Here is a 27,265-nt window from a genome sequence, read left to right on the forward strand (position 1 = left end):
TTCAAACAGGTTACCTTTCAGGTGAGGTGGAAGGCAAGGATGCTTTCTGGGTAAAACACTTCAATTTATGGCTAAATTCCATAATAAAATATGCATATATCAGAATCACTGTCTCTGACTCGGGAAGGAAAAATTCTTGCTGAACTTCAAAATAGCTTAAGGAATTCTGTTGCTCCTTTCTAAAGAAACTGAACTTCAGGCAGAGATTAAAGCAGAGGAAATTTCAGCCCAAGGGCAAATGTTTCAGAAAGTTTAAAATATGTGAAACATGGAGTTAAGTAGGAAATAGTTTTCAATCCTAACTATAGCCACACTAGTTATAATATATTGCTAAATATAGACTGGTGGGTGTGTCCAGCTTTCTGAAGGTGTTATCCTCCCTCCTCTGAGGAATTCCTTCTAAAATGACCTTTTCAAGGATATAACTAACCGTATAATATTATCCACATTGGAAAATGTTAAACTTCATTATTTCCCAGGTGAGCCTGGCCAAGCCCAACTTTGCTTTGCAACCAGAAATTCCTTTTGCAAAATTCAACCTTGTGTCTTTCATGTGGATCCAACTTTATACTTGGGTTCATTTACCTTCAAGCAAACAGCACAATAGCCCTGAATATTTTGTTTATGTGTTAAAGGTTGTCACCAGGGTTGTAGAGCTCTGTAAAACTATCGGGGTCAAGCTTAAATCATTATTTGACTTCAAAATGCCAGCCGTAACGATTTGGGCGAGCTGCAGCTCCAGACTCCCTTGGAGCTACTGCTTGTGGTTGTGGGAATTTATTGGATCTTCACAAAATTATTGGCTAGCTTGGTTTTGTGCATTTCATGTGTGGGTATAGAGTCTTTGGATTTCATAGAATCATAGAACGGTTTGGATTGCAAGGGACCTCAAAGCCCATCCAGTCCCACCCCCTGCCATGGGCAGGGACACCTCCCACTGGATCAGGGGCTCCAAGCCCCATCCAGCCTGGCCTTGAGCCCCTCCAGGGATGGGGCAGCCACAGCTTCCCTGGGCAACCTGGGACAGGGCCTCCCCACCCACATCAGGGAGAATTTGTTCCTAATGTCTAATCTAAGTCTCCCCCCTTCCAATTTAAAGCCATTCCCCCTCATCATGTCCCTCTTAAGGAGCCCCTCCCCAGCTTTCCTGGAGCCCCTTCCAGCCCTGGAAGCTGCTCTAAGGTCTCCTCGGAGGCTTCTCTTCTCCAGGCTGAACAGCCCCAGCTCTCTCAGCCTGGCCTCATAGCAGAGGGGCTCCAGCCCTCAGATCATTTTCATGGCCTCCTCTGGACTTGTTCCAACAGTTCCATCTCCTTCTTACGTTGAGGATTCCAGAACTGGACACAGGGCTCCAGGTGGGGTCTCATGAGAGTAGAGCAGAGGGGCAGAATCCCCTCCCTTGCCCTGGTTTATTTGGATTATTTCTATTTGCAGTGACACTCTCCTGTCTGATGACGGGTTCCGTATCCCAGAGCTAATATTCTGCTCTGTGACTTTAATGCCATATGCTCCTAAGTCTTTATACTGAAGTGTGGTGTTAATGTAAAGATGCTGTAATGAACATCTTGTACATATTTCCTTTTGCATATTCAGTGTCTGTGAATGTCACTCTGAATACGCGCTTGTTATTTTTGAAATTATTTCCTTACAGTTCAGTGTAAATACTATTATGAAGTTGTTTGAGGTTGTCTTTTGCTCTTAATGATGCTCTGCTAATTCTAATTTAAGAGACGAGTAACTGATCTTGCTGAAACTTAATTATGAAATTGGAAGAGCCACTAAAAATGGTAGTTATACATGGCTCTTCCTAAGTGCTTGTATTTAAGAGGTACAAGATAAATCTGACGAAGCACTAATGGTAATGAAGCCGATGACTATATTTTCATTTTCAGAACTTAATGACTGCTGAAGGTGAACCAAATAAAGTAAAAGTATTTAAACTACTTTCCTTTTTGAAGCTATCATTAATATTACACGAAAAAGCAATACATTTTTAAACTGAGAATATACCCTTAAAATATAGGGTTTCCAGCACGCCTGGGGTAAAAAGGCATAGTTTCCTATATTGATTCAGAAAGAGATGTTAAAAATTCATGAGAGGTGTTTTAGTAAGACAACGTCACCAGATCTTTTAAAATTCTTTTCTCAGATGCTGTTTTACTTTTGTGCTTCTTGAATACTGGAAACACCTGATTCCAGGTTACTGTAGATGGGATATCAAATTATTTGGTCCTGACCAGAGAGTCTTTAAGATTAATTTGGGGGTGGGTTTTATGCCAGTGCCTGTTTACGTAGCTTTAGACTATAAATCAGATTTGGAAAACTTTAATTGTTCAGTAATTTATCGACTATCAAGATCGGTTATGAAAGATGTTTGAACATAGGGAATAGAGAACGCATGTTTATAAAGGACAGATAGATTCAGCTTAATAGTGTATTTTTAGCCTCATCTATTTTGCAGGCAATTAACAAAATAGAACGTAACATTTTTGCATATCTCTCGCTCTCCTGAAATAGAGTCGCTAACCACTTGTTAACCACACTGATTTTTTAATAGACAAAGTGGTTGCTTATAGCTTCCCCACCAGAAATGTTCAGATTAAGCGCACTATTAGATTGCAGCCAGAAAAGTCTACAAAACAGGAAGAAAGCCTTGCCTTTCTCTCTGCCTTCTTCCCTTGTTTAAGTTGATGTGATAATTCATTACAGATTTTCTCTTTCTTTGACAGAGTGCCTACCGCAGGAACGGGATGACTTTCCTCGCCTGCTAATGTGGATGTGGCTGCGGGAACAGAAAAGACAGTGTTATATTAAGGTGATTTTCTTTTCCCCACCAAGGAAGGAAAAAATACAAGCTCCAGTGTCTCCGTGTACCAGTGAGTGGGCTGGTTTGTTGTGACTATCTGCTGGCTGACTCTGTCTCTTTCTCCAGCCCCCTCAATCGTTATTCTTGTTTGCTAGCTGGAACATTTAGCTAATTAATGGCAGGATGTTTGGGATAGCGTGTAGGTGGACAAGAATGCAGATCAGACAATGCTGGAGTTAGCAGGGGACTTGCTGCTGTCAGCCTCTTCCTGAAATGCAATGTCATTTTTATTTAAGTTTTGGAGGTCTGTATATTCTCCTGGAGAGGCCTTTTTTGTAAAGGAGGGCAGGGCAGAAAGAGACCAGAGAGAAACCGGGTTATATATAGGTTATATAACCATTATATAGATTTTTCTTGTGATTTTTGCAAAAGGAAAACCTGTTTTCCACTCTTTCTCCACTCTTTACCACTGTTTTCTCCCAACTGATTTTTAAATGTCCAAGCAGCGTAACCCAGTTTAACCTAGTAAGGGGCTTTTTGGTGAGAGTGATGGCTAGTTGAGATCCAAAGATATTGAGGAAAAATGTTCATGTAAACACTTTACCACTTAGAATCTTTGCAGACCCAAGGACAGGTTAAGTGATCAGTTCCTAATTCTCAATATTTGGATCTCCTAAGGCATGACCGTCACTCTCTGAAATGAAGGAAAGCCTGTGCCACAGTCTGCCACTGGCTTGGGCCCCTGCGCAGAAAGATACATCCTAGAGGATTTAAATCCCTGTGTCTGTCTCCCTGGTTCTAGGCAAAGCTTTACCCTCAGGTAATTGCTCAGCGTTTGCTGCAGGAAGCAGACGTTGTCTCTGTTGTTGACAAAGGCAGCGTTACTGTTGGATTTGGTTAAAGAAGAGACGGGCTGTCTTTTGCCTTTTTTTAATATTTTAGTTCATGTTGTTTGTTTTCAGGCTTATTTTTCAAATCTCAGTCCCACCCTTTATGCTTCTTCCCGTCCCCTGCACCCCCGGCCTTTGCTGGCCGCGCAAACACATTCATTTCTTCCCATAAAAACTGTACAAATATAGAGCTAACCACGGTGACGCTTGACCAGAGAAAAGCGCTCCTGCTTCAGCCCGTCATCGGGATCTACAGGCACGGGCTGCGCGTCTCCCTCCGGGAACCCGCGGGCCCAGGGCTCTGTCTCAGCCACTCTGAGCCCGGGCTGGAAATCCAACTTAAACCTCAAATTAAGACAGAGCACTCAAGGGATCGAGAGGAGATCAGCAAACTATTACTTTTACCATCCTCCTCTTTTGTGCTTAGTATGTGAGGTCTTAATTTTTACTCCCGCTGTACGCTCTTGTGGTCAGTCATAAGTGGGTTTGTTGCCCTGCTTTCCTGGACCTGCTTGCAAGAACTTTAAAGAAATACTTATATTTTAAATAAGCAGAAAAAGGTCTCTTCTTTTTGCAATCGAAATATTGTAGAAGTGAACTTTGTACGTCAATCACTGCCGTTCATAAATTGCTTTACTCTTCTACCTGCTTATGCTTCCATTTTCTGGAATTAATCTGCATGTAAGGGACTAAAAGTAATGTGTACGATGCAGTGTATTAAACAGGAGGAGGAGAAGTCTTCTGATGTTCCGTCTGTGCTTCTTGAAATATATGATTAAACTTTTCTTTTTATCATCACTCTTATTTTTGTTGGCGTCCTTAATCACGGATAATTATACTCTTGCTGTAAACATCCAGACTTTTTAAAAGGACACCAGCATTTATTGTCTTTGATTTCGATCTGCAGGGATATAGACAGAAGAAACCATTTCAGGCACTGGGTACTGGAATCAAAATTCCTTCCGTAGCTGTATCTCTCCCAGATTTTACATTTTAAAATATGCATAAGCAGGAAAAATACTGGCACTTATTTTTTACTGGTCTACATAAAGTCCCAGAGAATGAAGACTCAACATACATTTCTCTCAGAAATATGACAGATCATGTTTTTGTTGGTCTGCTCTATGTTTGTCTATCTTGAACAGTCTGACAGGCAATTATTTATAAAATCTGGGTTTGCCCAGTAAACCCATATAATAACCTTTCACTTCTCTACATAAGGCAGTGAGCCGAATTGAGAGTAAAACAAGGTAGGTTATGTCTCCCTATCTTGGACTAACCCAGCTTATTCTTATTTTGGGAAGTAATTGCTTTTTTTCTCATCTTCAGGGTTTTCTTTAACTCTGTTTAAAACAAAAATGAGACCACGAGGACTCGTAGTGCATACGGAGCGTGCCTTAGCTCCTCTTGCTGTGCTGCAGAAGCAGAGATGTATGTTTAAGCCGGTACTGCACATTTTATCTGAAACGTCTTTCTTTATTACACATATAAAAACCAGTTTGAGATTCGGTTCATGGCTGCGTACAAATAGCTTTGTGCTTGTGTTATTTCAACCTGCAAATCATTTTGATTCTTAGTACGGAGCCGTAGGAACTGAATTGATTATGCTGATTTTTTTACCATGGTGTGAGTTACCTGAAGGAGGGAAGCAGAACTGGTATCAGTAGCAATAATACTGCATAACATTTCTAGGAGTGTGATTTTTTTTTTTCCCCAATTCAATGCCTGCCTTGCTGCGTGGTTATATTCCTTCGTTTTTCAGTTTCTTAGTCCAGCTATCCACAAAACAGGGATAATCAGCTTGAAAATTGTCAGAGGTGAAGGAGGCACAAGACAAATTTCTAATTGGGCTTCAGCTCATTTCCTGACCTGTCCTTCCACGGGTTTTCTTCTGAGAAAATCAAGCCCTTTAAAAGGCTCTTCCCTTTGTCTGGAAACCAGGGAAAGCTGACATTGCTCCCTATTTCTCTGGAGACACTCAGGCCCTTGCAAAATTTGCCCCCCTCGAGTTTCCAGACTACGCTTCTCTTTGTCAAGCGAAGATCTCGCTGGGAAAAGAGAAAAGTATTTGCTGGCACTTCTTGAATTTAGATGAACCTTCGCGTTGTATTAACGTTCTGCCATCAGCCGTGTGGAGATCTCATAAAATGTTTTATAGTTTCCTGTCCAGCTCACACAGAACTTTTCATAGTACATAAACACTTCTACTAATAATTTAAGAATAAATAGATAGTGACATTAGTCACAAGACTTAACTTGTAGCTGAAACTCACACAGTTAAAGGAGGGGTTTTTGCCTGAGTGAATCATCTTGTCCAGGGTTAGGCTTTTTATACCTCTGCTATATATCTGCGCCGAGCGGCGGTGCAGCCAGGGAATCGCAGCGGTGGCATGCATTAAATCCAGGGCTTTATTCAGGGGGCACGGAGCCAGCGAAAAAAAGCAACGGAGCCATCCCTGAAGGAATTGAATGTAAATCTGATGGTTTAAATAAGGCCAGATGCCTTTAAAAATTATTTTGAAAGCTGTATCTTTAATGTAGCTCTTAACTTCTTTTTTTTTTTGTTTTCTTTCTGCTTAAGATAATGATGTTGCCTTTACAAAATAATAAGAAAAAATAGCCCTCATCTATTGTGGGGAAATAAAAATTAGATACTTTGGCTTCTATAAATCACTGAAGTTTGGCAACTGAAGCAAACTTTTATAAGGCAGATGACTGCAAATTTGAAGAAAACCTTCATATTTTATTGTTAAAGGCCTTTTAACTGTCTGGAGAGCGCTCTGAGACACTACATTAATAGCTATTCTTGGTAATCGAGCTCCACTATACTTACAGGCTATTTTTCCTAAATAAGATAGATTAGTAGTGGAAGAGAGCTGGAAAGATAAATAAGGAAAATCAAGAACTAAAATTATAATAATACAGTTTCATTTTACATTTTTATAGCCCTCTTCTCTATTTGTGATTGAGAATTCATCTTAATTCCTGTCAGACAGAAGTATTGGTGCAAGAGCCTTATACCAATATCTGTGTTTTTCTGGACTAGTCTTCATCCAGATGATTTGCACGTTTTCTTCCTTATTTTGTGAAGGTGTGACTTGTCAATCGCTTGTATGACTTCGATTACTGTGATATGCGAGTACCTCGCTGTCTTCCACATATTAATTCCTGTAGCAGTGCTTCGAAACAATATTGTGTTGATATCTCTGTTTCCTCTGAGGGATGGAAAGGCTGAAAGACTAACCCCATGCTGGGAAACCTGGGATGGATCAGAAAACCTGGATCTCCTGAATCCAAACCAATGCTCTCCACTCTGAGTGATCTTCCCTCTGCAGTGAGAATGATCGCTGTGTCGGAAAGCACATAACTCAGCCCTGCAGGATAGGAGGGAAAATAGCAAAAGTAGTATCCAACTGGATCTCTGAGAGCAATTTGGGGAAAAAGAATGCAAACACTCAATTTGGATCCAATCTGGGACTCAATACTTTGAAATATTATGGCTGAAATGTGCCACAGCTGTTTAATGACCCCGTGCAGAAACATAAATATTACTTTTCCACAAAATACGGATGGTGGGACGCTTTCCTTCCTCCACGTTCCGCTGGGTTTCTGCATCAGGGATCACCACGAGTGATGTACTAATTAAAAAAAGTCCTGGTTTGGCAGAGCCATATTGTTCTTACCTTGATCTCCCAACCTGCTTTTGTTTAGTGCATCAGAACTGCAAGAAATAAGAGGAGAAACACAATTAAGAAATATAAATGCCCTCTTTTAAATAAGGCAACAGCTGTGATGAGTGTTCACAAAGATAAATTAAAATGATATCTTCTGATAAATGAACCTGGTCTGAATCTAATAAAGTGCAGCTGAAGCGTGGTCGCTGATCTTCAGCCCATGGCTAGACCTGGAAGGAGAAAAGGTGTAAGATACCTGAAGCCATAGTGGGGTTCAGATAGTCAAGAGTCAGTAAAGCAAGTTGGCTCCCATCAGTTATGTTTAGCTCTCATTTCCATAAGTATTTAATTAATGTGCAAAATAAAAAACAAACACAAAGAAACTATTGCATTTCTTGTACTGACACGTTTCCTTCAGATCTGCAAATGAAATGGCAGCAATTGTGTGTCAAGCCTAGGTGGAAACAAATCTGAAACATCACTGCAGAAGGAGAAGAAAGGACTTTATAGAAGCAAGGTTCCTGCTGAGCTTCTCTCCCTGAGCTCCCTTGCTCAGATCGTTGTGTGTCTGCTGATTCTCCGTGCTGAAATCTGCTGCATGTGCACAATTTTTTTTGTAGCTTCAAGTAAATTATGTCAGTAAATATGACAAGATCTGTCTAGTGTTCTCCTTGTCACCTTGGCTTCACTTTATTATTAAAAGAATTTCTATTCCTCTGTTTTGGAATGTTATAACATTTTGTTAGTCTTAGATTTTTACTGTTCAGCAGAATTTGGTGTTGACAGCACAGAAATAAATGGAAGCAATTATTAAGGGGTGCTTTTGGTGCCTGGAAAAGGGTGCCTTTTAAGGTGAGTTTCTTCATGGAAGGTGCTGCTCTTGTTCATCTTCTCTGGGATGGTGGCAAAATTGATAGCTGGCTTCTGTAGGGCTTGAACTTGTGCAACCAACGGTCGAGGTCAACCTTAAGGTCTCCCTCAAAGTCACATGCATCCCACTTGTCTCCTTAATGTGCAAATTAGACACAAGCCCAAGAAGTAAAAACATGACAGGTTCTTCCACTGGAAGATCAAGAACTGCAATGCTGGATGTTCCAAGGTAAGGAAAAATAAAGCAACCTTGGTCTGACTCAGCTAAATGTCACTTGAGAAAATACATTATTTTTTCTATTTGATGGTTCTTTGATTATTATTTCCACACTTTGGTGATCAGAACTTTGTCCTCGTGTTTAGCAGTGAAATAGTTAAGAATAGTTCTCTCTCCTACGTGGTCAGGTTTCAGAGTCAATGCAGTGGTAAACAGCTCTCTGTTTCTGCAGCTGTTGTTATTCAGTAGTGGGTTAAGAACTTTTTGCATTTTAAGGGCAAATCTATTTTGGAGCGGAGTCTGAGTCATTTACTTTTATTCACGGTACCTGTACCAGTTGTAAGCATCTAAGCTGGTCCACACTGCCCTGCTGATGTGTCCAGAAGAGAGTGAGAACATTGTCTCTGCAACAAAAGCAGCCAAGAAATGCCCAAAGCTCCATCCACACGTGGGTTAATAGGAGCACTGTGCAGATTATTCCATAGGACCCTGGAGTTTAAATATCTGTAACTCTGTATGCTCCAGTCCCCATTAAACCTCTTTGGACATGTGTCTATGAAGGAGAGGACTATGTCCTTGTGTCTGAACGGGGCTTATGTGGGAAATAAATGTTACATTGGGATCAAATGTACGCTACCGTCAAACTAAAGAGGAATAAAGAAAGGCTCGGCTATGGACTGTGATGGGAGGTGTGGCCACCCTTGCAAGTTACAGTCTTCCCAGTGTTATGGTAGCAAAGATTAAATGTGGGATAAGCAGCCAAACTGTTGAATTTTTGGCCCAAGACCAAACCTTCCCAGTTTTTGCCATGGCTAGTTTTTATGTGTGTTTTTTTATGGCGTTGAAGTTGGGCTTGTAGATGATGCTTGATTCAGGTTTATTTTGTTGAGGCTTGTTTTATTTGAGCTTTGGTATGTATTTGTGGTGCACGCTCTGAAGGGATTTTGCATCTTACTTGGTTTCTTTGGTGGTCCTAAAGGCAGGGCAAAATTAATGCAGCACTTCAAGAGCCTGTTATTAAAACTTTATTCATAGGTGAGCAGGAGAGGCATAGAAAAGGTATTTATTTATATGCATATATATTAAATAAATATGAATATATATATATTCATATTTTTCAAGAAGACTGAATTTCTCAAACCAGCTCTGCTTTCACAAATCCAAACCCCAACTTGACCTGATTTTGATGCCTCCCTCTCTCTGCAATGAAAGTAGATTTATTCTTGTAAAGAAAAGACTTCTACTTTATGAAAATAACTTGATTGCAACCTTTGGTTCATTTTCTGTCTGCGTTACTCATTTTTCTCTTACACAAAGTTTAATGTCACATTGTGGATCTTTAAGACATGAAGTTTGTGAAAAACATGTTTGACCTACTGTGTGAAAAAGGCGTTTTTGAATCTGGGGATGTGGGAGGTTTGGGGGGATTTGGGGTGTCTGGTTGGGTTTTTTAAGTCTGAGAGAATATTGTTTGAGAGGAAGAGATCACAAAGGGCTGGGAATAAGCCCCCAGTTTGTGTGTGAGGGCAACAGTAGACATTTTTATAGCACTTGAAGGTTGAAGGGGGTTGTCAGAGCTGGACACTGCAGAGATACCTCGTTGCTCCACAAAATCGTGTCTGAAATTTCGTTATGTTTTGTAATACATGAGTTGTGCTCTTGGCTGCCATTTCCTTCCTGCAGATTCCCAAAGGTAAGTGGATTGTGCCCTCTGGGGGCTCTCTACTGCTTTGACTTAGACTTAAGACTTAGAGGGGGGCTTTATTTCTTCTTTCTTTCTTCCTTCCTTTCTTCCTTTCTTTCTCTCTCTCTCCTTCTCTCTTTCTCACAAAATATCACATTGATTTTCCCCCCCTCCTTGTGTCTCATGAAAGAAGAAATTTATAGCCTTTTTACATCAGGAAGTCTAGCTTTTCCTGACGTTTTATTGCTTTGAATATTTGAAACATTTCAATCCCAGACAATAAATATTACATGATTATTGTTTTCATATGGATAGGCTATTTCCCCCTGTTTTTCCTATCCAACTTTTTACTAGCAAGTGACACCCAAAAATTTATGGATACTAAAAACATTACTAATAAACTTTGCTGGGAAGGTCAGAGATAGTCTCTTGATTTGCATGCAATATATAGGGGAAGAAAGTTAAAATCATCTCGTATGTTTTGAATCCCATAGTGATGCAAACTTAGAAAAGAAGGTAGGAGGTGGTTGAGTCCCCTTCCCTGGAGGTGTTTAAGGCACGGGTGGACGAGGTGCTAAGGGGCATGGGTTAGTGATTGATGGGAATGGTTGGACTCAATGATCAGTTGGGTCTCTTCCAACCTGGTTATTCTATGATTCTGTGATTCTATGATTCTTTAAAATAATGCTCATGCCAAGGGCAAGCCTTTTTTCCACTGAATTAAATGATAGCTCTTGAGGCTTAGAGGTGGGAAGCCCAGTGAACCCCAGCTAAACATTTCCCAGCTCAGCAACGGGTGACCTGTAGATGCAGAGCTTAGGAGTTCACTTGACATTGGTGGGATGGGTCACACGTTTTCATAACTCAAAATGTAGGTTTTTCTGCTCACCCAGGTCACTGGCTTGTTGCTGTCATGCTAGAAAGAAGTCCTTGTCAAGTGAGAACAGTGAAATCACTTTTCAGTGCTTTCTCTTTGGGAGAAGGCGGTGGCTCCGTGCTGTGTGCATGGAGCAGCAGTCCTGCCGTACAAGCTGTGCCAGTCAAGTCTACATTGCAGTCCCAGTTTTGATACAAGAGCCAGCAGATAAAGCAGTATGTGAAACCTCTGGTCAAGTAGCTAAGGTTGTAGGGATAGAAGTGGCACAGGTTCTGCTCAGAAGCACTAGGTTGCCTAATTTTTGTATAATGATGGTTTTTCATGGATACCGTGCAGGACCCTGATGCTTGTACTCAATAAACTACTATGTTATCAGTGACTTCATGTTGATCTTGATTGCAGAACTGGATCTTAGAGAACCAAAGAATCTCCCTCTTTCTATCAGTTATTGGCTGAACATTTCACCAAATCCAACTAATAACTCTGAAGACAGTAACCCTAATGTGTTTCAGGAGGAGAAGAGGTGTCAGATTGTTGACAGAGTAAATGCAAGTATGGATCTTTGGAAAGTTGTCTTCAGAGATGCATCAGAGCTCTCTCAGGCTGGGTAAAAGTTTGGTGTGGGGATGGGAAAAAGACAAAACCCATTGAAGTTTCTAACTGCTGCAATAACCATGACCTGGCCATGCTTTCTCTCCTTGCCTTGTGCAGACGAGGGGAACCAGAGTCTAAAACCATTCAGAAAGAACACCAGTAAGTACTTGTTTAGGGAATTTTTTAAGTGTTGTTGTGTCTTTAACCTCTCTTCTGCCTCATCCTCTTTTGGGAACTTTGAAAATAACATCGAGTTCTGTGCTGCCTTTGTCTGTCCTTTTCCATGTGGTAAACACGGACTTTTCCCTCCCTGTTTCTTCACTGACTTTCAGCCAACTCAGCTTTTCCTGTTTACTTCCTTGTCAAAGGCGTCGTGGGTGACATCATTCCGAGTCTAGAAATGAGGGGTTTGCTGCCTTTCCTTGCTGCCTGCTGCTCCAGTTGGTATTTTATTGATTTTGCATCATATCAGATTTGTCACATCTAGTCGTTCACTTATTTGTTTTCTAAAGGAAACCAGATGCTTTCCCCCCCGCTTACCAACACGAGCTGAAGGTGAAGGCGCTGAAAGGGGTTTCTGGAGACCTGGGCTCCCATCTGGACCTCTCAGTGTCTCAATTCATTATAGCTCTATCATGAGAATGAATTTGTCGACCCAGTCTTTTTAAAATAATAATAATGAGAAGCCCATAGGCCCCTAAAACTCAAAAGAAAAGATGATGGTATGGAAGCTACACTAGCCCTGGGACTGAAAATCTGACCGCCATGGCTCTGCCAACCCAGACCAGCTTCTTCATCAAATGCTGTGTTTGTTTTCTCTGATTTGGAAACCCCAAATATTTTAGTGTCTAAGGAAGACACTGATAAAGGCAGCTGTTGCCTCAAAACAATGCAGTTTGAACACAATTCTTATATTCTACATAGCAGAAAGCAAAAACCGTGCTCATAGGATTGTAGAATCATGGGATGGTTTGGGTTCAAAAAGACCTTAAAGATCATCTAAACCCTCCTTAGCTATCAAAACAAGCTCTGGTGTAACCTCTCCAAATCTGTGATTCGCTGCAGAACAGTAAAGGTACAATACATAAGGTAATGTTTGAGTTTTCTTGACTGAAGCTATTTGCAAATCTACAATAAGCTCCCCATGAAAGCACCAACTTCATGGCTGAAATCAGAATTTCAGGGTTTCATTTAAGAAAGGAAGAAAGCAGCCCTCCTGCTTTCAGGGCGCCGCTTGGAAATGGGACCTGCACATACCCAGCTCACTGAGGTCTGCCCGGTGCCATCGGCAGCTTGGAAGAATATCTCTGAGAGGAAGAAATAATCCATTCTTCTCAACGAGGGATTAACAAACACCTACTCTCCTTGAACCCTACTGAGAAGTACCTTTACGCTGCAGATTTAGGTATTTGCTGTCTTGCCACTACCAGTTATTTGCATGGAGCAGAAACACATGGTGCCTTAAGGGAAGGGGCAGCATCGGCCACCCACCCGGCTTGAGAGTCAGTATAATTGAAGCACGCTCCTAGAGTAAGAAAATAAAAGAAGAAGAAAAGCCCATGGACCTCTAGGAAGGAAAATAGTGTAATGGTTTGTTGCGTGATGCTGAAGTTAATCAGCGGCACTGTTGCAGAGGGGTGATCTACAACCGTCAGTGAGTCTCGCTAGCTAGAGCTAATACCCTTACCCTTGGGTCCCTCACCATTTTATTGCTGCTCGGTAACAGGATGTGCAACTGCTATGCATTAATACGTTATTACAGATTGGCTAGTGTAAACTCCAGGTGTTGAGAATTTGATTTATTCTATTAGTATAAAAAGGTGTTTTCTATGGCCATATTAAAAATTATACTAACTGTTGGTCTTGCCACTGCGCTGTGTGTGGCACATGCCAATTTAAACCTGTCATTTCCTCTAATTTAAGGATATGTCCACAGAAGATCATTAATTTGGGGTGGAGTTGGGGATCGTAGTGCAGCTGTGGCCTATTAACCCCCACCTGGCTGTTAATCCCTGCAAAGCACCTTCCCCAAAGACGGAGTCTGCTACCATATAGTCCCTGAAGCAGAGCCCAAGACCAAATAAATTACATTTTGGTAAGCATTTTATATTCAACTCTATTTTCCATTGCATTTTTAATTTAGAATTATACGTACTTATTATGTTATGTGTGAACCCACTCACTGATAGTCCTGTACAGGCAGTGAATTCACTACTTAGTGGACTGCTATATGAGTCCATAGTGTTTCCTTTATGCTCCCATGGGCTTATCCCAAGACAGCACTTAGACCAGCAGGCAGGGGCTCATGTTCCTCCTAACTGGGCTCCCCTCCGCCAGTGCAAGGTTCAGGAGACCTGGTCACACCTTGGACTGAGCAGAAGGAGGTTCAGTCCTGCAGCTGATATGTTTTGTGTGCGTGTGAAGACGGTGGAAGGACTTCATTCTGTCCCAGATTGGACCCAAATCCCCACGATCATCAGCTGATGGACTCGGTCAGGAACGCGGCATCAGCCACAAGGTGAGTTACAATATCTGACACCATTCTACTTGGTTTTGCAGTAGTTTATGCTTTGTGTCCACATGGTTTAGACACAAGTCCTTGCCCCAGAGCTGTCTTGAGATGACCCTGGGGAAAGCTCACTGAGAAAACTCAGGTCCACGCATGACCCAGCCGTGTGCACTTTTTCCCCATCTGCCCTCTCAGTAGCATTGCACAACCACAGTCTCTCCTAAAAAATCCCTAATCTCATCTGCCATAATATCAGTTCATAATTTTTAGGTGTCTTAAGAGTAGGTTCTCTCTGTACGATGCGCAGAGCTACCAAGCAGCCTGTACCCAAGTGATGTGGATACCCAAAGGCTGGCCAGAAACATATGAAAATCGAGGACATCGCTCAAGGGCACACAGTAAGCCTATAGAATTGCCTGTTTTAAGCACAGTCCTTTATAACTATTTTTCCTGGCAGAAGTTTATCTGAAGTGTGCTTAAAGACCCCCCAAGAATGGAGATTTCACAGTCTTGAATCTAGTGATATTCTTGATCCTCATAAATTGTTTTCCTGTCTGGTTTGTACTTTTCTTTGCAGTGGTGTAAAGATATTTCTTGTCTTACCAGTGAGGACAGATTGTACCAGTGCATTCTGGAACGGCCTTTTCTGTTCTCAGAGGCAGTTATATCCCACCAAGACTCTCTCTTTCGACTAACAAATGTAACTCAATCAATCCTTTCTCCCAAATTGTGTTTTCCTGGATTTCCAGCAGCACTTTCTGTTTTGACAATGAGCCATTGATAACTGCTCTCTGGGTACGTATATATACAGCCTTGTCCCCGCTCTCCAACAGTTTTATCTAGACCCATGTTTCCCTCACCTGATTAGGAAAGTGAATATGAGACAGTGTCAGCAGCCAGCAAGTGCCAGTGATGAATCTATTGCTTTTTCTTTTGCCGTAAGACTTGTTACCTGTCACAGAGATCCCACAACAAGGGTTCAAATGGCCACCAAAAGCCTACGCTTTGCGCACTCAAGAGCAGACAAAGAATTGGTTAAAAAAGAAGGGATTATTCAGCCTGTTGGTGAATGGGGTGACAGAAGGATTGAGGTCCCGGGGTCCCCGGGGTGGAAACCCTGACCTGCAGCCAGACAGGCATCACGAGCAAGAGGTGGCCTGTGTCTCTTCAGAGTCCCATGCTCTCACCATGTAGTCTCTTCACACCCCCCAAGGTGGCCCTGTGACAGGTTGGTGAATGCTGACAAGCAGCAGTTGTAGACTTCGTGCTTCTACTTTGTGGTGTGAATGACCTGTTGTCATCGCGCTGATAATCAGGTATTTTCCCCTGACCTTGCTCATCAGGTGAACTGAAATGAATACCCTTTAAATCCATTTCCAGTGATTTTCTAGTGGCGTTTTAATTTTATCTGGATTTTCTGGTTTTGGTTGTGTTGTTACTACATGCGTGGGGAGAGCCAGAGTGCTCTCATCCGTGTGATCCCCCAACTGATCTGGGTAAAAGAGCTTCATCAGTTTGATTTTGAGGTTTCAATTTCCTGCATCCCACTCCTCACGAGGCTGTGAAGTAAAAGGAGCTTCATTGCTCAGAGGCCGTACGGGAACGGGTCTCATGACCCCTGGAATTTCCATCTCTGTCTCCAACTTCATCAGTGTTACCACCTCCCCTGCACGCCTCATCTGAAAAAACAATAACATCTCGCTGGGTACATCCCTAGCTCTCAAGGCAGCTTGCAGAGGGAGAGGGAATCATCGTCCCAATTTTATAGTTGGAGAAACTGAATGCAAGCAAAGGGAAACAACTACTGTTCGTTTCCCACAAGGCACCAAGCCCTCAGCCTCATGGCTCGGTGCGCAGGGGCTTGTCCAGGGGACCAGACAAGTGCTGCAGTGGAAATAAATATTCCTCCTGATGACTGTGGTCTCTGTGGTCAGGGCTGAGGGTCGAAATGTTCACACAAGGCCTGCACACAGAAACCACAGAATCCCCCACAGCTCCAGTGCGCTTTATTAAAAGTCACTGCTTCTGTGAAAAATGGGGTTTGTAAGAGTTAGGTGCCTTAATTATAAAGTCATGTGTGTTTGAACGACTTCTTCCCTGCTAACCGTTTGTGACAGCCTACAAATGTGAAAAGTATTACTGAGCCTATTTTTAATGTGGCTTTGGAGAGGCTGTAGTTGTGGAAAACCAAACCCTATAGGACCCTAATGAGAAAGACCGGTGATTCTTTAAATATGGTTAGTGTTTGAGTTTAGCAGTGATGCCTATGCTATCCAAAAAACATTCCAATAGGAGGAAGGATAGGGAAAGAATGCTGTTCACTTTCAGTTAAAAGATAATGGCTAGTGGTGGGGAAGATGGATAAAAAGATGACGTACCTGTAGGTAAAAGCTTTATTGTGGGTTAGGTTTAAGTTTGGGAGATCCCATCATGGGAATCTCCTCTGATTGACCATATGACTCTAGTTTTAGCCCCAGCCTTGTGATTCTTTCTCCATCCATGACTTCTCATGGGATCAGAGACACCTTTATCTTGGCATAAGGTCTTCAAAAAGTACTACTTTATAGCTCGATAAATCATTTTATTGGCATGATACAGTACAAAATTTGCACCTTATTTTTGGTCAACTGTCTTTTATCCTTATTTCACCACCACTGAATTATATCAGTTTTGAGTGATAAATGTGGTATCTCCCCCTGCTCCATCATCTTAAGCATTCTACTCATATAACCTGCAATTAAGCAGGTCCAGTGGGAGGTGTCCCTGCCCATGGAAGGGGGGTGGAACTGGATGGGCTTTGAGGTCCCTTCCAACTCAACCCATTCTATGATTCTATGGATCTTATAAGAATTAAATGCCTTCAGTGTGTCCCTAGTATAACTTTTGACCAACAAAGAGAATAATAACATGCTGATTTTTTTTTTTTTGTTGGAGGATGGCAGCTGGTCAGTCTGTGTTGATCTGCAGTCCCACATTTTTTACAAGGGGCCCAGCTCTAAATAAACAAGAGAGAGGAGCTCACGGGCCTAGATAGGCAATTCAGGTGAAGAGTGGAAGAAAAATAGGAAATAAATTGGCTGGTTTCAGGCAGGCAAGACACAGGTACCAGGCTGAGATGAGCAGAAAGTCATGTTTTCTGTCTCGTTGTGTTGTGCACTATTGGCTCTTCAATGATGTAGTATTTCCTGTAGCTCTTTCTGAAAATATTTTCATAAGCTTTGAGTGAACTGAACTCTGCTAAGGAATTGCCTAAGACTATGATATGAGGGTTTGGAGCTTTAATGTTTTTAATCCCTTCTAGCTGGATTAATTTCCTCAGATTCCTATCATACAGAATCAGCTTTTATTGGTTTATTCCTCATTACAACTGTGATGGATTCACATTCTTACCTACCTAGCAAAACATCAGAGGAGTTTATTTTATTAGCTTTAGCTAATAGTTGTATACTGATCCCTGAGTAAGGTGATACCGCTTCAAAAGTAAAGGGGTTTGTGCTGAGCCAGTTCATGTGCACCTGTGTTTTCCCAAGAAATCTTGGGAAGGCTGGTTGTCCCACAGTGCTCATCATGAGCTTTCTTATTTTGGTCTCCTTCTGGTTTCTTACTCCAGGCAAAACGGGGCTATAGGTGAACTTTTAGCGTGGAGTTCATCCTGCCCAGCGTTCACACCTCAGCTCCTTGTCACAGGTTCCCCTTCCAGCCAGTGGAGAGAAATAGATGTTTTTAGAGGGTGATCAATCTGACCTATTTTAATTTTCTGCTTTAACATTAGATGAATTGCACCCTAAAGACATTTGTTTCTTTGAACTGAGTGAAAAAGGAGAGTAAATGTGGTTGTCAACACTGCAGCTGTCTGCACTTGATCAGATGAACGCTGCCCTTCAAGCCGTATTTAAACTTATTTATGATGGGATGCATCTGACAGATGATGTATGTCAATGTGTAACCTGGATGTCTTGAATCTCTTTATAGTCAGAGGAAATAAATAGGCTTTTTTTAAGGTGGAATATATCCCACGTAATGACAAATATCTGAAATAGCTTAGTTGAACTGCGGCTGACTACAAGAGAGAGCCCAGAATGAATAAAATTTAATCCTGCAGTAGATATATACACTTATAAAGTCACATGAAACTAAATCCGTCCCAAGGAAAGACACCTGACTTTTTCATAGTGACTTTTTCATAGTGCAGAGCATCCCACAATTCCCGTCTTGAGACAAGTGAGCATTGAGCAAGTTAGATAAACAAGTTGTTGCTCATTTTGTAAGTGTAAAGATTGATTCAAGAGTCTACCTGGGCACCCACACTAGAAAGTCTGGGCTTTCAAACATCTTTTTTTAGTTTTTTTCCCTGGCCTAGTATGCTTTTGGATGCAGCCCGGGACACGGGTGGCCTTCTGGGCCATGTGGAAGCACATATTGAAGTCCATATGTTACCAAGTAGAAGTATATTACATTGGCGAAATTTTTATTATTTGCAAGGTTTTTGATCCAGGGGCCTTGTCCTCACGGTCACAAGAAGGATAAAGAATGGAGGGAATTAAGAGTGTGGAGAAGAGTAAACCTTTGGCGTTAACCAAGGGTTAGATTGATTTCTCCCTTCTGGCCATCCAGGTTTGTGCAGAAGAAAATGGGAGTAATTCTACCCTGTAATATGGGGTAGAATATTCCAAATTGCAACTGCATCCAGCTGCTGATGTAAAGCAAACCTGCTGTGCTTTTCTCTCTCGCAGACCATGCCAGCCACTCTTGATGCCAAGGTAAGGGACATGCTGTTTCCAATTATTCCTCTGGTGATGAACCATTGTGATCTGGCTGGGAGGGGCTGTAGCAATCCCAGACATTGGGGTCTGCTGTGATGAAAAAGACTGTATTTTTTTTTATGCAGATGTAAATTTGAGTGCACTTGGGCCAGTTTAGAGTTACAGTTGAACACTGTGAAATGGAGCGTTTTCAACCTGAAACCAGGCAAAACACATTGGCTTAGGCTGCCTTTACTTTGGGTTGTGGAGTCTGTATGAAACCAGAACTCGGAAGGGGATAAGCCCATGCAAACCAAAGCAAAAGGAGTGATGTGCATGAGCGCCTGCAAATTGAACCTGCACAGCTGGGTGAGTTACTCCATGCCTCACCTCCCAGCAGCCTGAGTGTTCAGAGTCAGTTGTTGTGCAGAGGAACTCAGCTCTTTTCCTGATTATGCCTAAGAGCTTTCCCCACGCTGATCATAGAATCATAAAATCACCAGGTTGGAAGAGACCCACTGGATCATCAAGTCCAACCATTCCCATCAATCACTAACCCATGTCCCTCAGCACCTCGTCCACCCGTGCCTTAAACCCCTCCAGGGAAGGTGAATCAACCCCCTCCCATGGCAGCCTCTGCCAGTGCCCAATGACCCTTTCTGTGAAAATTTTTTTCCTAATGTCCAGCCTGAATCTCCCCTGGTGGAGCTTGAGGCCATTCCCTCTTGTCCTGTCCCCTGTCACTTGGGAGAAGAGCCCAGCACCCTCCTCTCTACAACCCCCTTTCAGGTAGTTATAGAGAGCAATGACTCTAGGATAAAAGAATAGAACAGTCTTCTCCAGAGATGAAGTAGCTTTTTGAGTTTCATTTTTCTCCATCCATCTTCTTTCTCCTCATGTTGCTGCTCCGAACTTTGTAGCACTTACAGAACCACCAGGTTGGAGAAGATGTCCGAGATCATGGAGCCCAACCGTACCTGTCTGCCACTAAACCATATCCTTAAGTACCTCATCTACCCATCTTTTAAATACCTCCAAGGACGGTGACTCCACCACCTCCCTGGGCAGCCTCTGCCAGGGCTGGAGAAGCCTTTTGGTCAAAAATCTTCTCCTGATGTCCAGTCTGAACATCCCCTGGTGGAGCTTGAGGCCATTCCCCCTTGTCCTGTCACCTGTCACTTGGGAGAGGAGACCAACACTCACCTCTCTACACCCTCTTTTCAGGTAGTCGTAGGCAGTGATAAAGTCCCCCCTCAGCCTCCTCCAGGCCTGAGAGTTTGATTCTTGTCCCCCATGGTCCCATAGCCCTAAGCTGCGGAAAGGCTCTCGCACTCTCTCGACTTTGCTGGTGCCAGCACGAGACAAAGGCATTTGTGTCTAAACTTTCACACAAGCATTCTCTGGAGAGCTCAGAAATAAAACTGCTGCAGACTGATGTTAATCTAAGAAGTCCTTATATTCCATGAAAAAACAAATCAAAACCTTTCCAACAACGATGAGCCTCACTTGGCATAGTGCTACTCCCAGTATTCCTGGGTTTGCCCACAGATCTATTCATGCGTAAATCTGAAAATCTTCTTTATTATTCAAGAGCGCTGTGAGCTTTGGGTTTGCTTACAGCATCTCTATAGCCAGCATTAGCTAGGATATGTGTCTGTTCAATAATCAGATTCATTAAAAACAGTATTTAATTGTTGTTTCCAGCCACAATAAATTAAGTGAAGATGCAATATAGAAAGGAGAAAATTCTTATATATGCTGCATAAAAATCAGGATAGAATTATGATGACTACAGCTAATGGGATAATTCACCACAAATCATTTATTCAAATGTAACTTTTTTTTCCTGCTAAGGGAGTAGCTCTGAGCTGAGCACAGTTTCCTACACAGTTCTTGCTTGGACAAATGTGATTCTGAACTTTGTTACCCTCTGGCTTATTCATGAATAACACAATTTGAGACATGTTGGTCAAGCCAGTCACATGATGCTATTCCTGCTCACTTCATTGAAAAATTGTGGCAACCGTTCCAGTACAAATATCCAGGTGCACACATTTACAATTCTGTTCCTCTTGACACTCTTCCATTCAACCCTGAAATGTTCTGGCCTGGCCCATTTAGGCCTGCAGAGTTCGATCATAAGAATGTCACGATGGAAACTGAACCAATTAATGAAGTAAATTGGAACAAATATTCACTTAATGAGAAAAATATCCCAAACCCTGTAAGTTTTATAAATATATGGAAGGTGCCGTACCATATACTTGTTGTTAAACCAAAATATGCAATGTCAGCTCCATCACTGATGTCCAAATTTTCCTCCTTAGCCTTAAAAGTAAAGTAAATTCCATTCTTAATTGTTTTGGTTTGGTTTTTTTTTGGTTTTTGTTGGGTTTTTTTTTTGTGATGGGCGTATTCGTACATTTCTTGCAGAGCATAATCTTATGTTGTACATACATACCAGATGGACTATAATGCAGATCTTCTTCGCAAGGGAGAATTAACAGTACTGCAGCTACTTAACTGTGAAATTTCGAGTCTGATATCATCAATCATCGGTGTTTCACAATGCGTACTACAGACAGGGCTGGGTGCCTATTATTGAGGGTGTCTGACACTTCCCATTACAAGACTCTGTTTTCAGTTGCTCAGAGCTTTGCCAAGCTTTAACCATTTGGATTTAAATTCTTCATGCTGAGTATCTGCCTCAGGCTGAATAATTTTAGAAAATGTCAGCCAAAATCAGAAAAATGCATAAAAATTATGACAACCTGTATGTGAACTGCTTTTTTGCCCCCTGTACTTTGCAGGAAGGGCTTGACATCTGGCAAACAGACTCACCTTTGTGTCAAGGATGAAAATACATTGGAATTCTATACGAAAACTTACAGAATCCCAAACTTGCCAAAATCTCTAACCTTTAGCCAAGCTGCAAGGTACAAGGACCAGGTGAGACTTTGATTTTATCCACTATGGATTTGCTTTTTCCTGGGCTGCTGCTGTCATGGGATATAAGAGTGTTCTTCATCATCATCATCATTGCTGGAAACAGAAAGCAAATCCTAACCTCTTCATTCATTCTCAGGCCTTTACGTACCTCATATTTGCTCTGCTTCATTTATCTCTTTTCTCTTTTCATCCCTGTGGCTCAAGAGAAACTTTTGAGATGACCCGTGCCTTACTACCAGCTTGCACTTTGTTCCTGCTTTACTTGATTGCTAATCTACAGCTACTGACACCCCGTTCTGTTCCTCATAAACAGTCTATTAACTCCTAATAGTCCTTTCAGTCCTGACAAGGCAATTTGGTTTTCAGGCCTGATAATGAAACTTAGTGGAGCAGAATCTGCTAATTGGTCCTCCGTATTAGTTAGCACAGTGCTTCCTAAAACACTTAAAGTACAGTTTAAATTAATTGTCATGAAGATATTTGAAGTAAATGTAAAGAATATCATGGTGCTAAACTACTGAAGCAACATTATAGATGAAATTTTGGCTAGGGAAAAGGATGTCATCCTTTTGCCTTGAGCAAAATCGTTGCACTCCAGAGATCCTCCTTGATTATCCAGATCTTGCAACACACTTTCACGTGAAGTTCAATATTTAATTCAGCCCTTTCATGTAAATCTCTGAGCTGGACAAATTGCAAGTGAAGGAAGTAAAAGACTTCTAGACTCCTAGCAATCTGTTATGAAAAGCTTGATGATTACAGCTGAGGTTCCTCCTGTATGAGAAAACAATACTTTGGCTGATGGTACCGCTGCATCTTGAAACATCAAGCAGAATCTTTATGTAAATCTCAGTGTTTTTCTTCTTGTTCTGCTGCAAAAGCCGTTCTCAATGGGACAGAGAAGGAAATCCAGGGAGACAAGGTAATAGAGATGGAGGGCTGCTAATGGAAAGATTAGGTCTCTGGGCTGTCAGACTCGTCTCTCTTAAGCACATGTTTGTGCTTTAAGTTAAATAATACAGCATGCTTATGAATGTGAATATATATATACTGCATATGTATCTGAATATATGAATGGTAAGATTCTCTGTAAGAAAGCTGCAGCAGAGACTGGTTTCACATTTATATATATTGTATTACATTTCATTACATTTATGTTACAATGTAAAGGGTTTCTCCCTTTCCCCAGAAAACACAATCTTAACATTCGCATGCTTGTGTACAACAAGACTGTACATACACAGGATCTTGAAGAGCAAGTTGTTTTGGATGTTACTAGAATTTTCTTGCCCTGCAGATGATTTCTGTGACTCCTGGCTCTGGATAAAATATGTCCTTTTCACTGAAATGAATGCTTCGATGTTGAACTTGAGTCCTGTTGAGGGATCAGTCAGTCAGGGTTCTCAGTACTTCAAGCATCCTTGTCCTTTTGTTCAATGAATACATTTTTACATGTTGTTGCCACTGTGCTTCAAAAAACAATGGAGAAAACCCCATTCACTTGCATGTTTTACTTTACCAAGTCTTATTTTGCTGCACTTTTCAAACTCTTCTATTACTTGCAGAAACCCGTACTTGCTGCAACCCAGCTGCACTTGGAGACCACGTCTCTCCACCTCTCTTTATAGGAGTAAGAGCGTCTTTACTGGTTTTTGTCTGATAGCAATGCAAGAGAAAGAGCTTTGTGTATTTATTTTCTACATCTGTCTTTGTAGAGCTCTTCAGGTATTTCTTATAGTACTTGCACATATGGACAGGAGAGGGGAAGGAGTTGATATTGCTTCAACTTCTTCCTTATTGTCTTCTCACTTCCTTTTTTCCACCTTGAAGGAGAGAAAGGACACTTAAATGTAGACTCATGCCTTCCACTATGAAGCCTTTACCTGATGCGGGCCACGTCCGATGGGTGTTTGTGGAAGCAACGTATATCAGCAAGGTTTTCAAGACCACAGTCCCGACAGGGAATGTCTAAGTTAAGATGTCCTGATTTCATTGTATGTTTTTGGATAAGAAGATACATACTGACAAAAAAAGCCAGTGATCAAAGCATTGGGCTAAAATAGCTGTGTCCTCTCATCTATTCCTTTCCAGAGCAGTTTACCTTAACCTTCCTCTGCAATTTTCTCTCTCTAGCCTTTTGCGATAGCATTTTACAAACCAAACTATTATCCACTATTCGGGTTGAGAAAAGTTTTCAGATACATCATAGAAAAGCAGAAGGGGTTTAGTGTGAATTATAAAGTTTGGCCAGGCCAGGGTTGGTTTGTATTGAATTTAACTTTTTGTGTCCTCTCCTCAAGGAGGAAAAAACCTGTCGCTTACACTTTTCTTCTCCTTGCAGTAGGGCAGGAAGGAGATGAACTATGAGACATGAGCATGTTCACAGTAACTGTGTCATGAAAATCAGGCTGAATTGTTTCAGTTCTTATAGAGGGTTTATATTTGTTTCTAAATATACATATGCATTTATCTAATAAATATACGCATTTTTGTCAATTTAAAAAAAGAAGAGAAAGAACTCTAAAATCCAGATCGTTCTGTTTCTTGGGACAAAAATAGGTGGATTTCAATGAAAAATCGATACACCTAAACATGGCTTAAAAACAGATGTTGTATAGTTTGAGTGAAAATGTCTGTAATTCTCAGCAGGTCGCTCAGCTGCTTTCAGGATGTTCTCCTCTGTGCACCCACAGCCTGTGCTGCCTTACCTAGTCCAAAGCAGCATTGAATTGTAAGTGATGTGTTGCTGGTAAAGTCCTCATTGACGCTCTTCTGTTTTTTCGCAGATTTGTTGAGTTTGATTCTGCTTGTTGATTTTTTCAGCTGTTAATGTGCATTCTTGGAGGAACAGCAAGAGCTGGAGGCAAAAGAGACACTCCTCCCATCCTTTCTGCAGAATGGAGCTAAACAAAAAACCTGCTTGCAAAATACGCAGGAAACATCGACCTCGCTATCTGCCCTTTGTACTTAGGGATCCCAGTGGTGGTTGCTGCCCGCTAGGGACAAAAAAAATGTCTGGTTTGCAGCTCTCAGTGGTTTTCAGCTGGCACTGCAATGCACTTCTCTCTCCAGCACTGCCCATCCTGTCCGCCTTGCAGCAAACCTTCAAATAAGAGCTCTGCCAAAAGTATGATAGGAACTGGTAGCCAAAAAGGCAATTTTTCGTGACGTTTGTATGGTTTATAGGTGAATTAATCTCAGTCAACACTGCGCATCGATGTCAAAGGACATTGGCTAAAAGCCTGATCAGAAAACAGTTTACAGCTGAGTAATAAAGCAGGATAATTATTGCTTTGATAATACCATCATTAATTGCAATGCTACACTGAGCAGTATTTTGACTTCAGAGGGTTTCTGGCTGGCTGAACCACGTCAGGATTTGATGTGAGCATGAAAACCCCACCAGGGATCTATCCATCAGAGCAGAGCACTGCTCAGAAGTTCCCAAAGACATCCAAGCTGGCCTGCTCAAGGCCCAGCAGTGTTTTTATGAAGGGAGGTGAAGTTGGTGGGGAGATTGGAGGAGTCCTGTTTGCCTTGGTATTTGACAGGACAAATAACTGGGGTTGTGCTTGGAAGTGGCGAAAGAAAGCTCCGCAGGGGCTGTGGATTCATTCTAGCTGGAACAAAGTTTTTTTAGAAATGTGAGGGATGCAATCAAATTCAGAGATTGGGTTTGTTCCACTGAAATTGGGTTGCAATCCCTGCTTGCTTGAGGAACTTTATTGACGTGAGTAGTCCCATTGAGAGTATGAGTATTTATATAGCTGAGAGAAGCTAATGAAATGAACTCAAGTGAAAAAGGGATTGTTCACATGCCCAAGAATTGTATGATGAGGGCCCTAATCCAACCATTGTGGTTTGGGGATTTGCAAAATTACTTATTTTTGCTATTGCATGTATGTCGATTTTGCTAACTCTTCACACATTCCAGGCTGTCTCCTGAAATCTACGTTGTTTGCTCTGAATTTCTCCTTCCAGGACAGTCATAGCAACATAGTGACTTAATTCTTCAGGTTGTGCAGCTGTGTACTCACTATTTTAAGAGATAAATGAATAACAGTCTCTTCATTCTCTGGTGTAAATTGACCAAAGCCTCTTCATGTCAATGAAGCAACGTGAAGTTGTGAAAACCGAAAGCCTGAGGCTGGACATTAGCTGCAAAAAGAAAAAGTAGCTATTGCATGGTACTTCTAGAAATTATTGTGAACATACAGCATTTTAAGGTAGAAATGGTGATCTAGTTAAAAAAAGGACTGTGGCTGGGATGAAAGGACTTTGTTGGTAACGTTCACTGGGGTGTAGCGATAGAGATCTTGCAACGCCCAAGGTCATCGCCCTGTTCAAACTGATTTTTCTCAGAAGGGATGATTTCTGCCTTTTCAGCTATTCATTTTTTTTTTATCAAGGTTATATTTTCGAAGGTGTCTGTATTCTTGTTGGCTGCCGGACAGATGTATCACAAGGATTTCCCTCTGGTATAAAACACAGAGCTCTTCTGTATCATTGTGGAATGCAGTAGCAAATCACTGTACAGTGGCCCATAAGGATACCAGCTACCCTTATAAACTTTTTATAACTTAGGAAAATAAACATGTGGTTTCAGGGCTCTGCATAGTCAGGACCAGCAGACTTGAAGCTTGCCTTACAAAACTAAGAAAGAAAATATTGGTAGAGCTAATAAATTTCTAAGGGACTCAGCGAAGAGCATTCTGAAAGCTCTGAAACATTTGATGCTTTATGGATAACTTTGTATTTTATCTCCCAGAGCATCATCCAAGCTGAGCACTAAAGTGCAGTGTTCTCCGCAACGAGTAATGAGATCTGGGTGCTCCCTGCAGGACATCAGCCTCCCGTCAAGTTATCCACTGGAAGACTTGCTTATCCAGGGGATCCGATGCGCTCCCTGCAAGGCCAGCAGATAAATCTCTCTCACTCAGGGAGAAAATAACTGGTTGCAGCAACAGTAAGAAAGAAGCCAGCTCCTTGCAGATACCTGGTAACTCCTTTTATTTTAAATAACCTTTCTTTAAAAAAAAAAAAATAATAATTTAAAGTTAGCAGTTATTGGGGATGATCAGAACCAAAAGGTGCAGATTGTGATAACAATTTGCCATCTCCTTCCAGCAGCTGGATGCGTTGCTATTTTGCAACCCCTCTCTCTCTAGATGCTATGTAAGCCAGTTCCTCCCTACAGGAAAAGTGTGTTTGTGAGGGGTCTTTGAGGCATCGAGAGCAGAAAACAGAATGTAAGAAGCACTCATGCTCAGGTTGCTTGCCACCAAACCCACAAATTCTAGGAGTAAAATAAGTAGAGAAAAATTAAACCGATGTCCAGATAACCGAAAATGTGGGAGGCTCCAGTTGCCTCTCGTTGCCATGGGCTATGAAGAGCTGTTCCCAACACAGCCGCAGTCAGTGCTGTGTGCCAGGTGACAGTTTCAAAGCCTGTC

At 41.7% G+C, this 27,265-nt stretch overlaps 1 protein-coding gene across 3 annotated transcripts in view; it reads left to right on the plus strand.

Annotated features, from left to right (window-relative positions):
* Positions 1-4,494, plus strand: part of SUPT3H (SPT3 homolog, SAGA and STAGA complex component) — a 247,597-nt gene extending 243,103 nt beyond the window's left edge. For all 3 annotated transcript variants that reach the window (XM_069850820.1, XM_069850819.1, XM_069850821.1), the window contains exon 12: positions 2,730-4,494. In XM_069850820.1, the coding sequence (XP_069706921.1) occupies positions 2,730-2,771 (42 nt within the window). In that variant the 3' untranslated portion in view covers positions 2,772-4,494. The remainder of the gene's footprint in view (positions 1-2,729) is intronic.
* The last annotated feature ends 22,771 nt before the right edge of the window (positions 4,495-27,265 follow it).

The sequence above is a fragment of the Phaenicophaeus curvirostris genome, chromosome 2 (assembly GCF_032191515.1).
Source record: "Phaenicophaeus curvirostris isolate KB17595 chromosome 2, BPBGC_Pcur_1.0, whole genome shotgun sequence".
NCBI lineage: Eukaryota > Metazoa > Chordata > Aves > Cuculiformes > Cuculidae > Phaenicophaeus > Phaenicophaeus curvirostris.